We start from the raw sequence: 19,914 nt of genomic DNA, 5'->3' as shown, positions 1-19,914 counted from the left end.
GGTACTGTCCTCATGATAGTGAGTTCTCATTAGATCTGGTTTCTAGCACCTCTCCCCTTGCTCTCTTGCTCTTGCTTCTGCCATGTGAGATGTCTTTTCCTTCTGCCATGATTGGAAGCTTCCTGAAGGCTCCCCAAAAGCAGAAGCTACTATGCTTCCTGTGCAGCCCGCAGAACTATGAGCCAGTGAAACCTCTTTTCTTTATAAATTATGCAGGCCCAGGCATTTCCTTATAGCAATGCAAGAATAGGCTAATACATTGATTTTAAAGTAACTGACATCTTGCAGTTTGTGGAATGAGGTAGACTTTCTGTAGATGGAGAAAGTTGGGGAACCCTAGGCTGCATAGGAGAAGAGATGAGATGACTAGAGAAGGCTGGCTGATGGGGATCGATGTGTCTGAGAAAAGAAAGCTTTAATCAGACAAGAGAGATGGGGAAGATCTGCTTCACTCACTTCCTCATTCAATCTTCAACTGGAGAACTCTCCCAATCCTGGGTTCTTCTGACTCTTCCTAAATGTCCCCTATTTTAATAAAGGGTGTCAACATCCAAAACCTGGGACCTTAACCCTCCTTTTTCTTTATCTGCCCACGTCCAGTCAATCATTATTGATTCTACATCCAAACTGCCACTCAAATCCAACTATATCTTCCCATTCCCAATGTCACTACCCTAGTCCAACTCATCTCGACCATTAAAACGTCCCCAAACATTCTCTCCGACTGTTATCCATCTACCTCAGTGAGTTTTGTAAACATAAATCTACTTTGGAAGCTTCCCTGCATAAACCCAAGACATGGCTTCCTGGGCCCTTAGGATAAAGTCCTTACCAGAGTTGACAAGGCTGTTTGTGATCTGGTCTTATCTCTCACACTTGCCCTGACCCCACTCCTACTTGAGTCACGTCCAGCCATATTCAGCTTCTCTAGTTCTCAGAACGCAGTTTTCTGTCTTAGGGAAAACACTCTTTCATCTGGCCAACTTGTTCTCATTTTCCTAATCCCAGCTTAAATGCTTTCCCCTTAGGGAAGCCTTCCCTCACCCCTGAGATTGAGGTAAATGCCTGTTTAGTGCCCTCTGTTTCCCCTTTTGTAACAAATATCATAGATGAACCAAGCACAGTGGCTCACATCTGTAATCCCAGCACTTTGGGAGCCTGAGGCTGTCAGATCGCTTGAGCTCATAAGTTGAAGACCATCCTGGGCAACATGGCAAAACTCCATCACTACAAAAAATACAAAAATTGCAAGGCATGGTGGTGCACACCTCTAGTCCCAGCTACTTGGGAGGCTCAGGTGGGAGCATCACTTAAGCCTGGGGCTCAAGGCTGCAGTCAGCTATGATCTCGACACTGTACTCCAGCCTGGGTAACAGAGTGAGACCCTGTCTCAAAGCAAACACACACACACACACACACACACACACATCATAGATGTCTTGTCTTCCCCTCTCAAATCTGATCGCTATGACAGGGATTGTGGCTGTCTTGTTGATCACAGTGTGCCCAGTGGCTAGCAAAATATCTCTTAAGAGATAAGTAGCTGGCACATAACAGATACTGAATAAATGGGTATATTGAATTGGATTCACTTGGCTCCTTTATTTACCTTGTCCTTTTCTCTTTCTTTACCCTCTTGCATTACGGTTGCCAACACAACCTAGCCCTCTGATAATAAGCAGAACAAGCAGAGGAGCTAGCTGACTCCTCCATTAAAATCTGGGCAAAGAGATGGTGTGTGTGTGTGTGTGTGTGTGTGTGTGTGTGTGTGTGTGTGTGTCTATCCACTAGCCAAACAAGTGATAGAGCTAAGACAGGCTAAAGATTCCTTGTAGAGCCAGCAACTCCACTCAAAAGAGCAAGACCCTGTGTCAAAAATAAAAAATAAAAAAAATCATGAGCTTGCACTGGGATTGAAAGTTAATAAAAGACTGTGGGATTTTGATGGCATAGACAAACAAACAAACAAACAAACAAAACTAAAAACTGTCATTTGTTCCAACCAAGGTTGACAACTTAAAACCAAGTAAAATAATGGCCTCTTTTAAAAGAGAAAACTATTTAAATTTCATGAAAAGCATTTCTAAAGGCATAGAATTAAAATATCTTCCCTCTTTCCCATGCAGATAATGCCTTAGAGCTCAGAGTCTCCCCTCTGATTGGGGCTAAGGGATGAGCCACTCCCATATTGCCAGTCCTCAGTGAGAAAAGAGAGCATCTCTAGGCATAGTTTTCTCTCTTTCTCTAAAAATCCAATCATTTAGACAATCTAGAAAGAGGATAAAGTATTTGTATTGACGTCCCTGACTCTTGCTGCTATTAAACCTACTGTGAACACTGTTTCCAACGGAAACCATTGGGTTGAACTTACCCTCTACTGCAGATTATCTCTAGGGCTTCCAGGTTCCCATGGTGGGCTGCCAAGAGAGTGGGAGTCATGCCATCTTCATCTGAAAGATTTAGATCTCGCTTGGTAGCTTCTTTTAGAAGTTCCAGGTAACTATCACTAGCAGCTTGGTGGTAACGAGTAGACATTTTTCCTGCTCACCAGAACTTGGCCAGATGTCTCTCCAGGCAGAGAAGGGTGTTGGCGGAGCAATCTTCCTATAGAGCTGGTTAATTAGTGACAAGGAAGAGTGTCACCAGGGGCAAAGCTCATTCCAACTGCTTCCTTTTGTGGAAGGCAACAAGGTTCAAGCCACTGAACTTGGACCTTTTCTCTCTGGAATAGACATGACTTTGACTATTGAAGACTGCTGTATTCATCTTGAGTGTTTTAAGGCACATTTAATTTTTCTATGTCCATTAGTTTCTTGAGTTAATATTGGCCATCTAGGCACAGGATGTAAGAAATCATTTCTAAAAAAGTGCAGAGCTAGTCTAGTTCACTAGCTGTTTTTTCCAAAAAGAACAGCTTTATTGAGGTATAACACCATTAAATTTACCCATTTTATGTATACAATTCAATGATTTTAGGACATTTATAAAGTTGCATGCCCATTATCATAATCCAGTTTCCATCATCCCTTAAAGATCCCTCGTGCCATTTGCTGTCAATCCCATTTCCACTCCCAAACCCAGGAAACCACCAGTCTGCTTTCTGTCTCTATAGATTTGTTTTTTATGGGCATTTCAGATAAATGGAATCCTACACTATATAGTCTTTAGCGTATAGCTTGTTTCAGTTCACAACTTTTTTGAGGTTTGTCATGTATAGCATGTAACAGTAGTGTCTTTCTTCCTTTTCACTGCTGAATAATATTCCACTGTGCTAACATACCAAATGTTCTTCATCCATTCAATGTTTCATGAATATGGTGAATATTTGGGTTGTTTCCATATTTTAGTAATGATGAATAATGCTACTATGAATACTGACATACAAGTCTCTGTGTGGACACATATTTTCATGTGTCTTGCATATATATCAAGGAGCGAAATTGCTGGGTTGCATGGCAATTTACATTTAAATTTCAGAAGTTGCCAGACTGTTCTACTTCACATTTCCACCAATAACATATGAGGGTTTCAATTTCTCCACATCCTTACCAGCCTTATTATTGCCTGTCTTTTTGTTTATGGCCATCCTAGTGGATGTGAAATGGTCTTATTATAGCTTTAACCTTAAGTTTCCTAATGACTAAGATATTGAGTATCTTTTCATGTGCCTATCAGCCATTCTTACATCTTTTATTCAAATCTTTTGCCCAATTTTTAATTGGGTTGTCTTATTAATAAATCATAAGAATTATTTACATACTCTGGATACAAGTCCTAGATCAGATATATTTGGAACAGAATGAAAATGAAAGTACTAGATATCAAGATTTATAGGATGCAGTTAAAGAAAAGCTTAGGGCAAAATTTGTAGTTTTTTATGCATATATGAGAAAGAAAAAAGATCTCAAATCAATAACTTAAACTTATTATCAATAACTCAAGGGAAGGAGAAAAGTATAGAAAATGACTATAAGGAGTACAATATAAGACCAAAACATTTCAGATCTATCTGCAATAAAACAAAAGAAAATGGTCTAAATTTATGGTGTGGAAGACTCAGCCATGTCTTGTTTATAATAGACACATCTAAAAGATAAAATTGCAGAAAGATTGAAAGCAAAAAATGGAAAAGTTATAGCAAGCAAATACTAACAAAACATTTGTGTACCCATATAGATGGTCTGCAATTTATGAGAGTTTGACCTAATTTTTCAACTTCATGATGGTACAAAAATGACAGGAATTTAGTATGCTTCTCAGCTCACAACTGAGTTATTATATCAACTTATGGTGGTTTTGAATTGTAAGTTGAAGAGCACCTGTACTGGTAGCAAGGAAACATATAGCTTAAGCCAAAACATGTACTAGGCATAAAGAGAGATAATACATGATAATGAAAGGAACAACTAATCAAGAAACCATGATGGTTTTAAACTTGTATAAATTGAATAACATAGCTGCAAAAAAGGGAAAGCAAAAATTAAACAGAAAAAAACCAAAACCACAATCATAAGGGAAGATTTCAGACATCATCATAATGTTCTATATCAGACTAAAAATTGGTATAGCTATAAAATATTTTGGCCGGGCCCGGTGGCTCACTCCTGCAATCCCAGCACTTTGGGAAGCCGAGGGGGTGCGGATCACGAGGTCAAGAGATCGAGACCATCCTGGCCAACATGGTGAAACTCCGTCTCTACTAAAAATACAAAAATTAGCTGGGCGTGGTGGCACATGCCTGTAGTCCCAGCTACTCAGGAGGCTGAGGCAGGAGAATCGCTTGAACCCAGGAGGTGGAAGTTGCAGTGAACCAAGAGAGCACCATTGCACTCCAGCCTGGTGACAGAGTGAGACTCCATCTCAAAAAAAAAAAAAAAAAAGATTTGAACACAATTAACAAGCTTGATCTAACAGTCACATGGAGAAGGGACCCTGTGCCCAATAGTAATGTATGTTTTTTCTAAGCACACATAGAATATTTATAAAACCTGACCACTGAATAGAAGCAGTGCAGTTCTCAACAAATAACAACAGGGTTCATGCAAACCATGTTCTCTGAAGACACTGTAACTAAATTAGAAACCACCATCCTTACATAACTCATCAACTATGCATATGTTCTTCTGTGGTGTATTTTTTACATTGTTTTCATCAAATACATATAATTTTACATTACGTCTTTTCCACTCTTTAATCCATCATAAATAGATTCCCATACTGTTGCACAATCTTTAATATATTTGGATAATTGTCCACTAAATTGATGTGAGAAATATCTATTTTTGAAGCCTGTAACTGTATATTCGTCTTATCTCTTTTGTCCAAGTTTTATTCCAAGATAAATTATTTACTCACTCAGAAAACCTCCAAGCTTTCATCTGCAATTTCTTCACAATAATAATGAGCTCCAAGAGTCACTGTTTGTTCCTTTTTCTGGCTTCTAGGTGAACAGCAGTAGAAGCAGCCTGGAGGGCAGAATTATTTAGCTTTTATTAAACATTGTCAGGGAAAGTGACATATCCAAACACAATTGTGAATACTTTGAGAAAACGGTAAGGTAGTTCCTCAATTTTTATATGAGCCACTTTAATTTAGATACAACTGCATTCATTAATGCACTTTGACATATAAAAATAGGTCAGGCATGGTGGCTCACGCCTGTAATCCCAGCACTTTGGGAGGCCAAGGCGGGTGGATCACTTGAGGTCGGGAGTTCAAGACCCATTTGGCCAACATGGCAAAATCCCATCTCTACTAAAATACAAAAATTATCTGGGCATGGTGGTGCACACCTGTAAGCCCAGCTACTCATGAGGCTGAGGCAGGGGAATCGACTGAACCTGGGAGGCTGAGGGTGCAGTGAACCGAGAACACACCACTGCACTCCAGCCTGGGTGACAGTCAAGACTCTGTCTCAAAAAAATAAAAAATAAAAAAATATATATAACCTGATAGAGAACTTCTCAAAGATGTATTATTTGTAGTAGAATCCTAAGACTCCATCCAAAGGGTCTGCTCTCAGAAGAAGATGAGGAGGAAGAGGAAGAGAAGAATGGTGGCCACTAGGATGGTCATAAACAAAATGAGGATGAGGATTGTCAAAGTCAAAGTAAAAATCTAGAGCTGAATCTCTAAATTTAATGTTTTATTTGGAAAAAGACTTGCAATTTGGGATATATACATAGACCAGGTGGTCTTCAGTATGTCTGAAGAAGAGAAGTTTAGAGGTTTTATTAAAGAGAGAAATGTTACACATTGCTCTTCAAGAAAGTTCATTGGCACTAGTAAGGGTTTGGAGAGCTGGTAAGCTCTGATTAGTGGGCAAAATTCGTCTTAGAGTTGCAGCAAGTTATCTCAGCAGCTGTAAATAAAACTGCTCCTGGGTTACAGCAGGCAGTCCCAGCAGTCAGTTTTGCAGAGAATTACATTCTTGGAGCAAACTTTTTGTTTTTTGGGGTTTTTTTGTACTCAAGAGTGCTGCCACCCAGCTTCTCAACCCTGATTTAGTTGGGTATGACAAGAATGATGCAATTTGCGTGATTGACTTTCACAGGATGGAGGCAAAGGGTAAAGAAGACAAGATAATTATCGAGATGAGGAAGGACTGGAGATAGAAGTCAAGAAAGAGAATTTCTCAGTTCCAGTAGTACTTAGGACTTGAACTTAAAGTCTCCTGTGAAATGGTGAAATAACCAAACTTTTCTTAAATGGAAAATATACTGGCATCTTCTGGAACACCCTTGGGAAAATTTCTTCCCTGGGAGAAGAATGGGGTGATGGGGGTGGGGCAGGGAGGTGGGGGCAGAGATAAGGATTTAAAACATTCTTCCGAACTTGAAGATCCTCCTTATCCCATCCCTTCAAGGTGAGGTTGGGAAAGAGGGTTGAAGACCTAGAGTTCATATAATTCAGGGAAAGTTACTCCATCTATTTGAGTCTCCAAATCCTTGTGAATGAAATTGGGGGATATTGCTAGTGATCATATCATCATATCATCATCATCATCATCAAGTAACTTTACTGTAGTAAAGAGAAAGAAATAAAATTTCTTACAACCCATAAAGTATGTTTTTACAAACTAGAAGTAGTGTGATTGTGGCTTAGAGAACAGAGAAAGTTTTAGCCCAGTAATCATTTTTGAATTCCTCAAAGCCCAAATGAAACAAAATTGGTGGGAGATGGTAAGGGCAGAAATTAATAAAAAGAGCTAATATAAATTTGCATATAATGTAGACATTAATTCCTTGTGAGGAGTCATGGTAATTGTGGGGGCAGTTGTGGATTTTTTTGACTGTACTGATCTTGTGGAAATTAGTATTTGAGCGTGTTCCAGCAGTGTACAGATGGGCTCTTGGAAGGCCGGAGAAGAGTATTTGCCAGACACACACTGGAGAGACTTTGAGGCTCAGACTTGATTGGCAGTGACCCCAAGTCAAGGCTCTAATCAACCTTCCTGTTGGAGCCTCGCCGTGCTCCTCATATCTCCCCATACTCCTGCACTACTAGTGTATCTCAACTTAGAGAAACATCCTGCCCATGACCTCTATGTTCCCTTGACCGTGACTGACACTTAGGTTTAGACAGGTAGGTTTTATTTCCTCCTGCACTGTGCTGAAACTCTAGAAACTCAAACCATTATCTGGAACTCCAAGCATTTGCTTATTTAATAAGAAGCCTTCTCCATACACACCACTTCTTTTCTGCCAAAGACCCAGAGAAAACATGGTTAATCCACTTCTGGGGCAGCACTTGGAGAGATTCGCCCATGAATGGGTCCTCTCCTCTCCCCAGAGCAAGGACATTGTCAGCTTCTCATTGTGTTTATGATTTTACAGTCTCCCCTAACATCATAATAAGCTGACAGTAGCTGACAACTAGGTGGTCTAAATAGGTGTTCCTTCTACCACGGAGTCCAATCCTGGCCCAGAGGAAGCAGCATTTGGATGAAGAATTTACCTGGGACTCTGACTATCTATAAAACAGAGTCGTGTGTGTCCCTTTGCTCAGGGAGAGGAAAAGAAGGGACAGAGATGATGGTAGTTGATACTTTCAGTCTACCTCCACGAAAAAAAAACAACACTTGCAAAGTACAAACCAAACTTCTTCCTCATTGTTCTGAAAAACCATTTGCTGCTAATTGGGGAAGAAATTCAATGGCTTGTGCAACCCAGAAACACATATTTTTACTAATGAGATTGCCCCTGTGTCCTAAGAGATCTAGTTTTCAAAAGCAGCCTGTGTTTGATCTCTAAAGCTATTCATGTCTAATTAGAGAAGAAATTCACTTGTATGGTAGGGAAGCACATTTTTTTTTTTACATAAGAAGGGAAAAGATCAGAGTAGAATACTGCTTTTAACAAGATTACTTCATCTAATGAGGATCTTATTATGAATTTTAATGAAAATAAAAACAGTAACAAAGTAAGAGAAATTAGAGGGTATTACAAAAGTCCTGTTGTTCCACAGAAAACTTATAGGAACCATGCAAGGACAAGAGAAGCCATCAGTAATACACTGCTGTATGCACTGCACTTGGGTTTATGAGAGACTATCTGTTAAGGTAAAGACGTGCTCAAATATATTATCCAGAAAATGTCACTTACATGTATATTCTTTTCTCTTTAGCACAATGATACAACCGTTCAATCTATTTGATATGGATTTCTCCTATTAGGAAGAAATTTCAACAACTTCACTTCTAACTTAAATACATACATCAGCTAGCCTGGCCAACATGGTGAAACCCCGTGTCTACTAAAAATACAAAAATTAGCTGGGCATGGTGGCAGGTGCCTCTAATCCCAGCTACTCAGGAGGCTGAGGCAGGAGAATCGCTTGAACCTGGGAGACAGAGGTTGCAGTGAGCCAAGATCGTGCCATTGCACTCCAGCCTGGGCGACAAGAGTGAAACTCCGTTTCAAAAAATAAATAAATAAACACATATAACACCATCAAAATAAGGAGAAACTTTCTTTCCCGCATTGAAAGTCACTGATGTTTTCCTTAAAAGCATTGCATCATGTCTGTATTCTTTAACAATCCAAAAGAACCATTGTCTGCCTTTTTTGTTTCTTCTTTTCTAAATGAAAACATTTATTAAAATATTTAGGTGGATAAGTTGCCTATTGAAATTGTAATGTCCCTGAAGTATTGGTTGAGCTTAATTTATTCATATAAGTTTCAAGTCATTCAAAGGCCTATTTTTCTGGCAGAAAACTAAAGACAGAGCTGTTATTGTACCATCTGGTTTGCATGAGGAGTCTCTTGGCATCTGTTAACTGCACATTTTATAAATGCTAAGTCCCAGATGGCATACATTGTAACAGTGAAGAGTCTTATAAAGGCTTCCAAAAACAAATTCTTTCAAATTTGAATACTGGATAGTCTAAGCAGGGGCTAGGAATTTAAATTCTACACTTGATTAAACTGGCTTTGTTAGCTGAACAAATTTCTTTTTTTTTTCTTATGTCTTTCCTCCTTCCTAATTATTGGTTCTGTGACTTGAAGATTTCAATCCTTGTAATTCTTCTACCAACAGGTCCCCTCTATAACTCAAGTTCCAGAAAAACGGCAGGAACAACAATCATTGGAAAAACCTATGTTAGGTACCATTCTGTTTCAAGATGGCAGAATTTACGACAAGGAGGTGTGTTACAGCACCCATTAGCAGATCATCAAATACCATCAAAACCGTTCAACTCTTACGAAGCTGATGGTTGGACTGGAAAGACAAGCAAATGTAAACTCCAAGCACTGTGTTGAAATAAAGCCAGAGTGGAGTAATGATTGAGAACATTAAAGTCAGAGACTGACAGATATTAAGCCCCACATTGGATCTTGCCCTTAACTTGGACAAATTACTTCTCCCTGAGCTTCGGTTTCTTCATCAGTAAAATAAAGACAGTACTTTTCTCTTTAAACGGGAATTATTCACAGGGTTGTTGAAAGTAATTACTGAATATTTGTAAAATACTTAAGTACAGTTTATGGTGTGTAGCTAGTACTCAACGAATGTAGATTAGTATTAGTACTAGCACTAGGAGAAAGAAAGTTTCTCCTTTAAGTCAATCCTATATAAATACAGCATTTTCTTAAAACTTCTCTTTTCTCTGCGTTTTCATTCTCAATAACAACAGCCGGGACCTAGTTTTTTTTTCCCCACCCCTTATCATGGTATAATAAAAATAATATATATTTTATAGTCACACAGAACTGAATTTCAATCTGGGGTTTTGTACTAGTTTACTAGGACTTCTATAACCAAGTACCACAGACTGAGTGGCTTAAACACATTTATTTTCTTACAGTTCTGGAAGCCAGAAATCTGAAATCAAGGTGTGAGCGTGGTTGGTTCCTTTTGAGGGCTGTGAGAAAAGGACCTGTTCCAGGCCTCTCTCCTGGAGAAAGACTTGTAAATGGCCATCTTCTCCTTGGGTCTTCATGCCATCTTCCTCTTCACATGTCTGTGTCCAAATTTTCTCTTCTTATAAGGACACTTGGTCCTTATAAGATGGTTATATTGATTAGGGCACCTTAATAACTTCCTTTAACATCATCACCTCTGTCAAGGCGGTGTTTGTCTGTTTTCACACTGCTGTAATGAAATACCCGAGACTGGGTAATTTATCAAGGAAAGAGGTTTAATTGACTCACAGTTCCAACATGGGTGGGGAGTCTTCAGGAAACACAATCCTGGCGGAGGCAAAGGGGAAGCAAGGACCTTCTACACATGGTGGCAGGAGAGAGAAGAATGAAGGAGGAACTTCCGAACACTTATAAAACCATCAAATCTCATAAGAACAAACTCACTATCCCGAGAACAGCATGGGGGAAACCACCCCCATGATCCAATCACCTCCCTCCCTCAATACATGAGAATTACAATTTGAGATAAGATTTGGGTGGGGACACAGAGTCAAACGTATCAAAGACTATCTCCAAATAAAGTAACATTCTGAGGTGCTAGAAATTAGGACCTCAACATAAGTGGTGGGGGAGATATATTTTCAGCCCATAATAACTTTCTACTACTATCAACTGAAGGAAAATTCACCTCAAGGAGACTTCATTTCATTTTCTTACTCCTATCTGGATTATTTATAAATCAGTGCTTAGCACAAGGTCTATACATGGTGGCCTTCTTCTTAGAAAGACTCACGGACTCACATTGTTTCTGGGAACCACCTACTCTTTCCCAGAACTCTGCATGAAACACGAACGATGTACATGTGGCTTACAAAACCTGCGGAGGACCCAGTGAGGAAGGAATGGCTTATAGAGCTATGATCAAAGGAGACTTAGCAGGACTCAGCTGTTATTTGAATGGTGGGGGACATTTTATGGAAAAGATGCTTTAAAGATTATACAAAGGTGGCCAGGCCTGGTGGCTCACACCTGTAATCCCAGCACTTTGGGAGGCCGAGGTGGGTGGATCACCTGAGGTCAGGAGTTCAAGACCAGCCTGGGCAAAATGGGGAAACCCCGTCTCTACTAAAAATACAAAAATTAGCTTGGTGTGGTGGCATGCGCCTGCAGTCCTAGCTACTTGGGAGGCTGAGGCAGAAGAATCACTTGAACCCAGGAGATGGAGGTTGCAGTGAGCCAAGGTTGTGCCACTACACTCCAGCCTGGGCAACAAGAGCGAAACTCCGTCTCAAAAAAATAAAAAAGATTATACAAAGGTGAGAATCAACCTCTTTAAACATAGGGGGAAAAGTAAAAAGCAGAGATGAGGGGAGCCCTGGATTCAATTCCCAGTACTGTCACTAAGTAACTGCAGGACCTAGAGTTATTGTCCCTATCTGTAATCCAGGTTCCTGGCCTCTCATATAAGGAGGTAGCAACCAAATTCTGTTATCAGTCAAGTTTCATCAGAGAAGCAGAACCATTCTGAGTGATACAGAATAAAGGGTTTATTGCAGAGATTAAGCTTATACCTGGAAGCCAGGTAAGCTGTCTAGTAAGGCTATTTCTTCTGCACCAGATGTTAGACCCAAAGTCCGTAGGGCCAGCAATTGGGAAGTAAAGATGGAGGGGAAGTGAAGAAAAAGAACAAATTAGAATCTGCAGGGACAAACTGGAACCCCAGAGAACAATACGAAACCCATGCCTGTCTCTTACCACCCCCAACCTGGACGACACAGGTGTCTACAGGATAAGCTGCCACCTTTCACCATGGACAGAGCTGCAAATGCACCTGGCCTAGGATTCAGAGAAGCTGAAGGGGGAGATCTGGATAGAGTGGGAGGAGCCGCAGGTTTGCCTCCTGCCCCACGCCCACAAGGTGAGCAGCAGCTTAGCCACGATATACATGGTCTCTCTATGGTTTTGAAAGTTACAGGCTGGTGGTGGATGGGATAAATATGGCCAGAGATATGTCTCGTTTGGCAGGCATAGGATTTTGAAAATTTTTTAACATTAAATATCAACATTAAAATTGAGGAAATTGAATGGAATCTGGATTTTCAGCTTCCAGATGCGAAACTGAAGATCATGACAATTACCTCTGCCTGAGCTGAGAAGCAGGTTTTTTTGGGTTTGTTTTTGTTTTTAAGATGCAGTTTTGCTCTTGTTGCCTGGGCTGGAGTGCAATGACGTGATCTCAGCTCACTACAACCTCCGCCTCCCGGGTTCAAGCAATTCTCCTGCCTCAGCCTCCTGAGTAGCTGGGATTACAAGCATGGGCCACCACGCTCGGATACTTTTTTGGTATTTTTAGTAGAGATGAGGTTTCTCCAGGTTGGTCAGGTTGGTCTCGAATGCCCAACCTCAGAGGATCCACCCACCTCGGCCTCCCAAAGTGCTGGGATTACAGGCATGAGCCACTGTGCCCAGCCAAAACAGTTATTTCTTTAGATGCAGCCTGGACTCAACAGTCCACCTCACCCCCAGCTGCCCAGAGCTGTAATCCTGACCCTGAGGGCAATAGTTAGTCACTTGCCATTCTCATCACACTAAAGCCATTTCCTTGCACCCAACTGACTTCACTCATGTACAGTATTTGCCTTACTCCAGTAACCATGTCGAATGACCTTTTGAGTGTGACAATGTCCTATCATTTCCTATCACATCAGTTACATCTTAACCCTCCCTCATTTCCTTCTGTGCCAGTCAGTCACCAAATACATATTGTGCATCTGGGTGAAAGCTCTCCTAGTCCCCATTTCCAGCATTTCTGGTCAATTCTCAAGCATTAAAAAGGCTGTTTTCTTGGGGATATTTACACCTGCACTCACAGGGTTATAAGACTTAAGCAAACTTACATATTGCCCAATTGCAGGTGAATTACTGATCAGTAGAAAGAACACACACACACTTGCAGGATAATTTCCTAGGTTAGCCAAGGATACAGAAGTGGCTACACAGAGCAAAATGAGCTGCTATGTGTTTTAGTAACACTTTATCCTGGTCCCATAGTGTCATTGCTATGTGGGCACCTTACACACTGTGAACAAATAGAGTCCTGCCATAGTTAAAAACAGCAGCTTATTTCTTGCTATATCACTGCTCTTTTATATGCAAGCTACTCTAGAAAAACATATATATGTATCTATACACATGCATAAACACACACACATACGTATCACTAATCTCTTACAATATCGACTTCTCTTGGTTCTTGAAACAACCTCAGCACGGGCAAAGCCACATAACCATCTAGGATAAAGACAACCAAATCAGTGTCCAGGTATTCTCAAGCAAGATTCAAACAAGCAGAAGAAAACTTCAGAGCTCGAAGACAAGACTTTCAAGTTAACCCAATCCAACAAAGACAAAGAAAAAAGGATTTTTAAAATGAGCAAAGTCTCCAAGAAGTTTGGGAGTATGTTAAACAACCAAACCTAAGAATAATTGGCATTCCTGAGGAAGAAGAGAAATCTAAAAGTTGGAAAAACATATTTGAGGGAATAATTGAGGAAAACTTCCCTAGCCGTGTTAGAGATCTAGACATCCAAATACAAGAAGCTCAAAGAATACCCAGGAAATTCATCATAAAAAGATTATCATGTAGACACATAATTTTCAGGTTATCTAAAGTCAAGATGAAGGAAAGAATCTTAAGAACTGTGTGGCAAAAACATCAGGTAACTTATAAAGGAAAAATTATCAGATTAACAGCAGATTTCTTGGCAGAAACTCTACAGGTCAGAAGGGATTGGGGTCCTGTCTTTAGCCTCCTTAAACAAAACAATTATCAGCCAAGAATCTGGTATCCAGTGAAACTAAGCTTCATAAATGAAGGAAAAACACAGTCTCTTTTAGACAAACAAATGCTGAGAGGATTCGCCACCACCAAGCCAGCACTGCAAGAACTGCTAAAAGGAGCTCTAAATCTTGAAACAAATCCTCAAAAATACACCAAAATAGAAACTCTTTAAGGCATAAATCTCACAGCACTTATAAAACAATAACACAATGAAAAAAACACACAAGGTATTCAGGCAACAACTAGCACAATGAAAAGAATAGTACTTCACTTCTCAATACTAATACTGAATGTAAATGGCCTAAATGCTCTACTTAAAAGATATAGAATGGCAGAATGAATAAGTATTCAGCAAGCAAGTATCTACTGTCTTCAAGAGACTCATCTAACATGTAAGGACTCACATAAACTTAAGGTAAAGGGATGAAAAAGGACATTCCATGCAAATGGACATCAAAAGTGAGCAGAAGTAGCTATTCTTGTGTCAATCAAAACAGACGTTAAGGCAACAACAGTTAAAAAAGACAAAAAGGCAAGGTGCAGTGGCTCATGCCTATAATCCCAGCACTTTAGGAGGCTGGAATGGGCAGATCACCTGAGGTCAGAAGTTCAAGACCAGCCTGGCCAAGATGGTGAAACCCCATCTCTACCAAAAATACAAAAATTAGCTGGGTACGGTATCATGTGTCTGTAGTCCCAGCTACTTGGGAGGCTGAGGCAGGAGGATCGCTTGAATCCGGGAGGCAGAGGTTGCAGTGAGAGGAGATCATGCCACTGCACTCCAGCCTGGGTGACAGAGCAAGACCCCATCTCAAAAAAAAAAAAAAAAAAAGACAAAGAGGTACATTATATAATGATAAAAGGACTAGTCAAAAGGAAAACATATATATCATAAATATATATGCACCTAACACTGCAGCCCCCAAATGTAGAAAACAATTACTATTAGACCTAATAAATGAGATACACAACAACACAATAATAGTGGGAGACTTCAGTACTCCAGTGACAGGTGATCAAGACAGTCAACAAAGAAATGATGATCTTAAACTATACATTAGAACAAATGGAACTTAATAGATATTTACAGAGCATTTTACCCAACAACTGCAGAATAAACATTCTATTCATCAGCACATGAAACATTCTCCAAGATAGATCACATAATAGGCCACAAAACAAATCTCAACAAATTTAAGGCTGGGAACGGTGGCTCACACCTATAATCCCAGTACTTTGGAAGGCCGAGGTGGGCAAGTCACCTGAGGTCAGGGGTTTGAGACCAGCCTGGCCAACAGAGTGAAACCCCATCTTTACTAAAAATACAAAAATTAGCCAGGCGTGGTGGCACACGCCTGTGATCCCAGCTACTCATGAGGCTGAGGTAGGAGAATTGCTGGAACCTGAGAGGCAGAGGTTGCAGTGAGCCAAGATCACGCAAGTACTCTGTCAGACCACAGTGGAGTAAAATTGGAAATCAGCTCCAAAAGGAACCCTCAAAACCACACAAATACATAGAAATTAAATAACCTGCTCCCGAAGGATTCTGGGGCCAACAATGAAATCAAGATGGAAATTTAAAAATTCTTCAAACTGAACGATAATGGTGACACAACCTATCAAACTTCTGGGATACAGCAAAAGCGGTGGTAAGAGGAAAGCTCATAGCCTTAAACACCTACGTCAAAAAGTCTGAAAGAGCATAAATAGACAATCTATGGTCACATCTCAGGAACTAGAGAAACAGTAACAAACCAAGCCCAAACCCAGCAGAAGAAAAGAAATAAGAACTAAATGCAATTGAAACAAACAAAAAATACAAAAGATAAATGAAACACAAAGCTGGTTCTTTGAAAAGATAAATAAAATTGAAAGACTGCTAGTGAGATTAACCAAGAAGTGAATCGAGAAGATCCAAATAAGCTCAATTAGAAATGAAATGGGCTGGGCAAGGTGGCTCACGTCCTGTAATCCCAGCACTTTGGGAGGCCGAGGCAGGTGGATCACGAGGTCAGGAGATCGAGACCATCCTGGCTAATACGGTGAAACCCCATCTCTACTAAAAATACAAAAAATTAGCCGGGCGTGGTGGCAGGCTCCTGTAATCCCAGCTACACTCAGAAGGCTGAGGCAGGAGAATGATGTGAACCCAGGAGGTGGAGTTTGCAGTGAGCCGAGATCACGCCACTGCACTCCAGCCTGGGAGACAGAGTGAGACTCCGTCTTAAAAAAAAAAAAAAGAAAAGAAAAAAGAAAGAAAACAGGAGATATTACAACTGACACCACAGAAATACAAAAGATCATTCAAGGCTACTATGAACACCTTTACATGCACAAACTAGAAAACCTAGAGGCGATGGATAAATTCCTGGAAACATACAACCCTCCTAGATTAAACCAGGAAGAAATAGAAACTCTGAACAGACCAATAACAAGCAGCGAGATTGAAATGGTAATAAAAACAAGGCTAAGAAAAAAAAAATCCAGGACCAGATGGATTCACAGCTGAATTCTATCAGACACGCAAAGAATTGGTACCAGTCCGATTGACACTATTCCACAAGATAGCAGAAGAGGGAAACCTCCCTAAATCATTCTACAAACGCTAATACCAAAACCAAGAAAGGACATACAAAAAAAACTACAAACCAATATTCCTGATGAGCATAGATGCAAAAAACCTCAACAAAATACTAGCTAAGTGAATCCTACAGCATATCAAAAAGATAATCCACCATGATCAAATGGGTTATGTACCAGGAGTGCAGGGATGATTGAGTGGCTGGGCTCACCAGTTAACCAGCAAGTCAGCTGAGGACTGGTCACTCTAGGATAGCCTCAGCTTAGATGCCCTGTCTCTGCCTTTTGAGACTGCTCATTATCTGCAGGTTATCCTGGGCCTGTTCTCATGGAGACAGCAGGGTGTATAAGACCTCTTGAGACCTAGTCACAGAACTGACACATGGTCATTTCCACCACATTCTATGGGCCAAAGCAAGTCACAAAGCCAGCCAGATTTTGATGGTTGGGATAGTGAAACCTAGGCTGACAAGAATGGCATGCCAGGCTGGGGACAGAAATGTAGCTATAATTAAGCATTAATCAGGCTGCACTTTGGCCCACTTTCTTGTGGCTGAAAGTCACATACCACTAGATATTGACCATTTGTATTCCCATTGTTCCTGCAGATAGGATCCCTGACATTAGGGACATGAGACTGTTTATGAATTGATTTGCACCTCTCTTGTTCCTGTAGACAGGCTCTCTGATATTAGAATCATAAGGCTTTTTGCTTAAGGATCACTTAAGATGTTTTTCAGACCCCAAATTCCAGCAATTTTTTTTTTTTTTTTTTTGAGACAGAATTTCACTCTTGTTGCCCGGGCTGGAATGCTGTGGTGCAATCTTGGCTCACTGCAAACTCCACCTCTTGGGTTCAAGCAATTCTCCTGCCTGAGTCTCCCAAGTAGCTGGGATTACGGGTGCCTGCCACCACGCCCAGCTAATTTTTGTATTTTTAGTAGAGACAGGGTTTCACCATGTTGGCCAGACTGATCTCAAACTCCTGACTTCAGGTGATCCACCCGCCTCAGCCTCCCAAAGTGTTGAGATTACAGGCATGAGCCACTGCACCTGGCCTGTGTTTTTCTTTTTTCTATTTTTAAATGGAGACAGAGTCTTGTTCTGTCACCCAGGCTGGAGTGCAGTGGCATGATTTCGGCTCACTGCAACCTTCACCTCCCGGGTTCAAGCAATTCTCCTGCCTCAGCCTCTCCAGTAGCTGGGATTACAGGTGCCCACCACCATGCCCAGCTAATTTTTGTATTTTTAGTAGAGACATGGTCTCACCACGTTGGCCAAGCTGGTCACGAACTCCTGACCTCAAATGATCTATCTGCCTTGGCCTCCCAAAAGTGCTAGGATTACAGGTGTGAGCCACCATGTTCTGCCTTCCAGCAACCATTTGGAGGACCCCTCACCACCCCTGCCCAGAGGAATGGGATCACCATGAAAATAGTTTATCTCCCTGTCCCATGACTTCACCCCCACACTCCACCAATCAATTATCTCCATACTTTGGCCCATTCAAAACCCTAGCCCCAAACTCCTTAGGGAGATAGATTTGAGGTTTCCTCCCATCTCTTTATTCAGTGAACCTATGATTAAACCTCTTTCTCTGCTGCAACCAGTGTCTTGGCATATTGACTTGCTGTGGGCACTGGGCAACTGACTTATGGTTACAGTGGTGGTGGTATAATAGGCTGACTGTAGAGGCACATTACAAATGGTAGGAGCACAGAGAGGGGCACAAGATTGGGACTTTTACACTCAATCTACTGCTTCCCCCTAAGAACTTCAATACTGAACATATCTTATATTCTGCCAACTCAAAGGAATACGCTACATTGCTGAGAGTAACCATTGCCCTAGCTACTTAGCCATAGGGTCATTTGTGTTAACATCTGTATGAAAATGAGTTTTTAGTTAACATTATACGTAAATGAGTTTTTATTTAGAACTTTTCTGCCGAGCGCAGTGACTCACGCCTGTAATCCCAACACTTTGGGAGACCGAGGCAGGCGGATCATGTGAGGTCGGGAGTTTGAGACCTGCCTGGCCAACATGGTGAAACCCCAGTCTCTGCTAAAAATACAAAGCATTAACTGGGCGTGATGTCACATGCCTGTAATCCCAGCTACTCGGGAGGCTGAGCCCAGAGAATCTCTTGAACCTGGGAGGTGGTGGTTGCCGTGAGCCAAGATCACGCCATTGTCCTCCAGCCTGGGCGACAGAGTGAGACTCCGTCTCATAGAAAAGAAAAAGGACTTCTGGGCCTTCTGTCTTCCATATATTGATGTCACCCTACCTTTATATTTATAGATCGATAAAGCTTTCATCCTAGTTCTTTCTGAATTTATTACTGTCAGAAGGCTCACTCAACTTGGATCTCTCTAAAGAACCTAAGGGGAAAACAACATTAACATTGTATATTAGATTGGTAAAGGAACTACCATATGATGTTGAAGAACATTCTCATTGACATAGTCTATTTTATTTTTCCAAGTTAAATTCATATTTGATATTTGAAAGCTATTTTGAGATGTATTAGCATAACCGGTAGAAGTTTTTATATTATTTATCTTATACTGCTAAAATTCTAATTAATGTCATCTTGTACTTTTAAAAGACAAGTGAACTGCAAGAGAAGCACAGAGTTTTAAAACACCCCCACATGCACAGACACACACACACACAGCAAGAGAGAGAAAATCAAAATCAATTAGAAAGGGCAGAGAGAGGCATCAGGAGACCTGGTTTCTCACTGGAGCTCTGTCTGCTACTCACTTGGTAAATGACCTGGAGCAAGTCACTAAACCTCTTTAGATATTAAACCTCTCAATATCTTAATTTTACCATAGTGAGTTGGACTTTGCAAGCCTGTAATCCCAGCACTTTGGGAGGCCGAGACGGGCGGATCACGAGGTCAGGAGATCGAGACCATCCTGGCTAATACGGTGAAACCCTGTCTCTACTTAAAAATACAAAAAACTAGCCGGGCGACGAGGCAGGCGCCTGTAGTCCCAGCTACTCGGGAGGCTGAGGCAGGAGAATGGCGTAAACCCGGGAGGCGGAGCTTGCAGTGAGCTGAGATCCGGCCACTGTACTCCAGCCTGGGCGACAGAGCGAGACTCCGCCTCAAAAAAAAA

The 19,914-nt window shown here is 41.0% G+C and overlaps 1 protein-coding gene across 1 annotated transcript in view; it reads right to left on the bottom strand.

The window, feature by feature from the left end:
* Positions 1-19,914, bottom strand: part of ANKS4B (ankyrin repeat and sterile alpha motif domain containing 4B) — a 60,665-nt gene that overhangs the window by 22,508 nt on the left and 18,243 nt on the right. The window contains exons 2-3 of the mRNA XM_017850207.1: positions 5,356-5,465; positions 2,372-2,612 (exon numbers count right to left, since the gene is read on the bottom strand). Coding sequence (XP_017705696.1) covers positions 2,372-2,535 — 164 coding nt within the window. The 5' untranslated portion in view covers positions 2,536-2,612; positions 5,356-5,465. The remainder of the gene's footprint in view (positions 1-2,371; positions 2,613-5,355; positions 5,466-19,914) is intronic.

The sequence above is a fragment of the Rhinopithecus bieti genome, unplaced genomic scaffold (genome assembly GCF_001698545.2).
Source record: "Rhinopithecus bieti isolate Rb0 unplaced genomic scaffold, ASM169854v2 scaffold_1918, whole genome shotgun sequence".
NCBI classification, from domain to species: domain Eukaryota; kingdom Metazoa; phylum Chordata; class Mammalia; order Primates; family Cercopithecidae; genus Rhinopithecus; species Rhinopithecus bieti.
The sequence above is the reverse complement of the archived record's forward strand: the minus strand, read 5'-3'. Positions and strand labels throughout refer to the sequence as shown.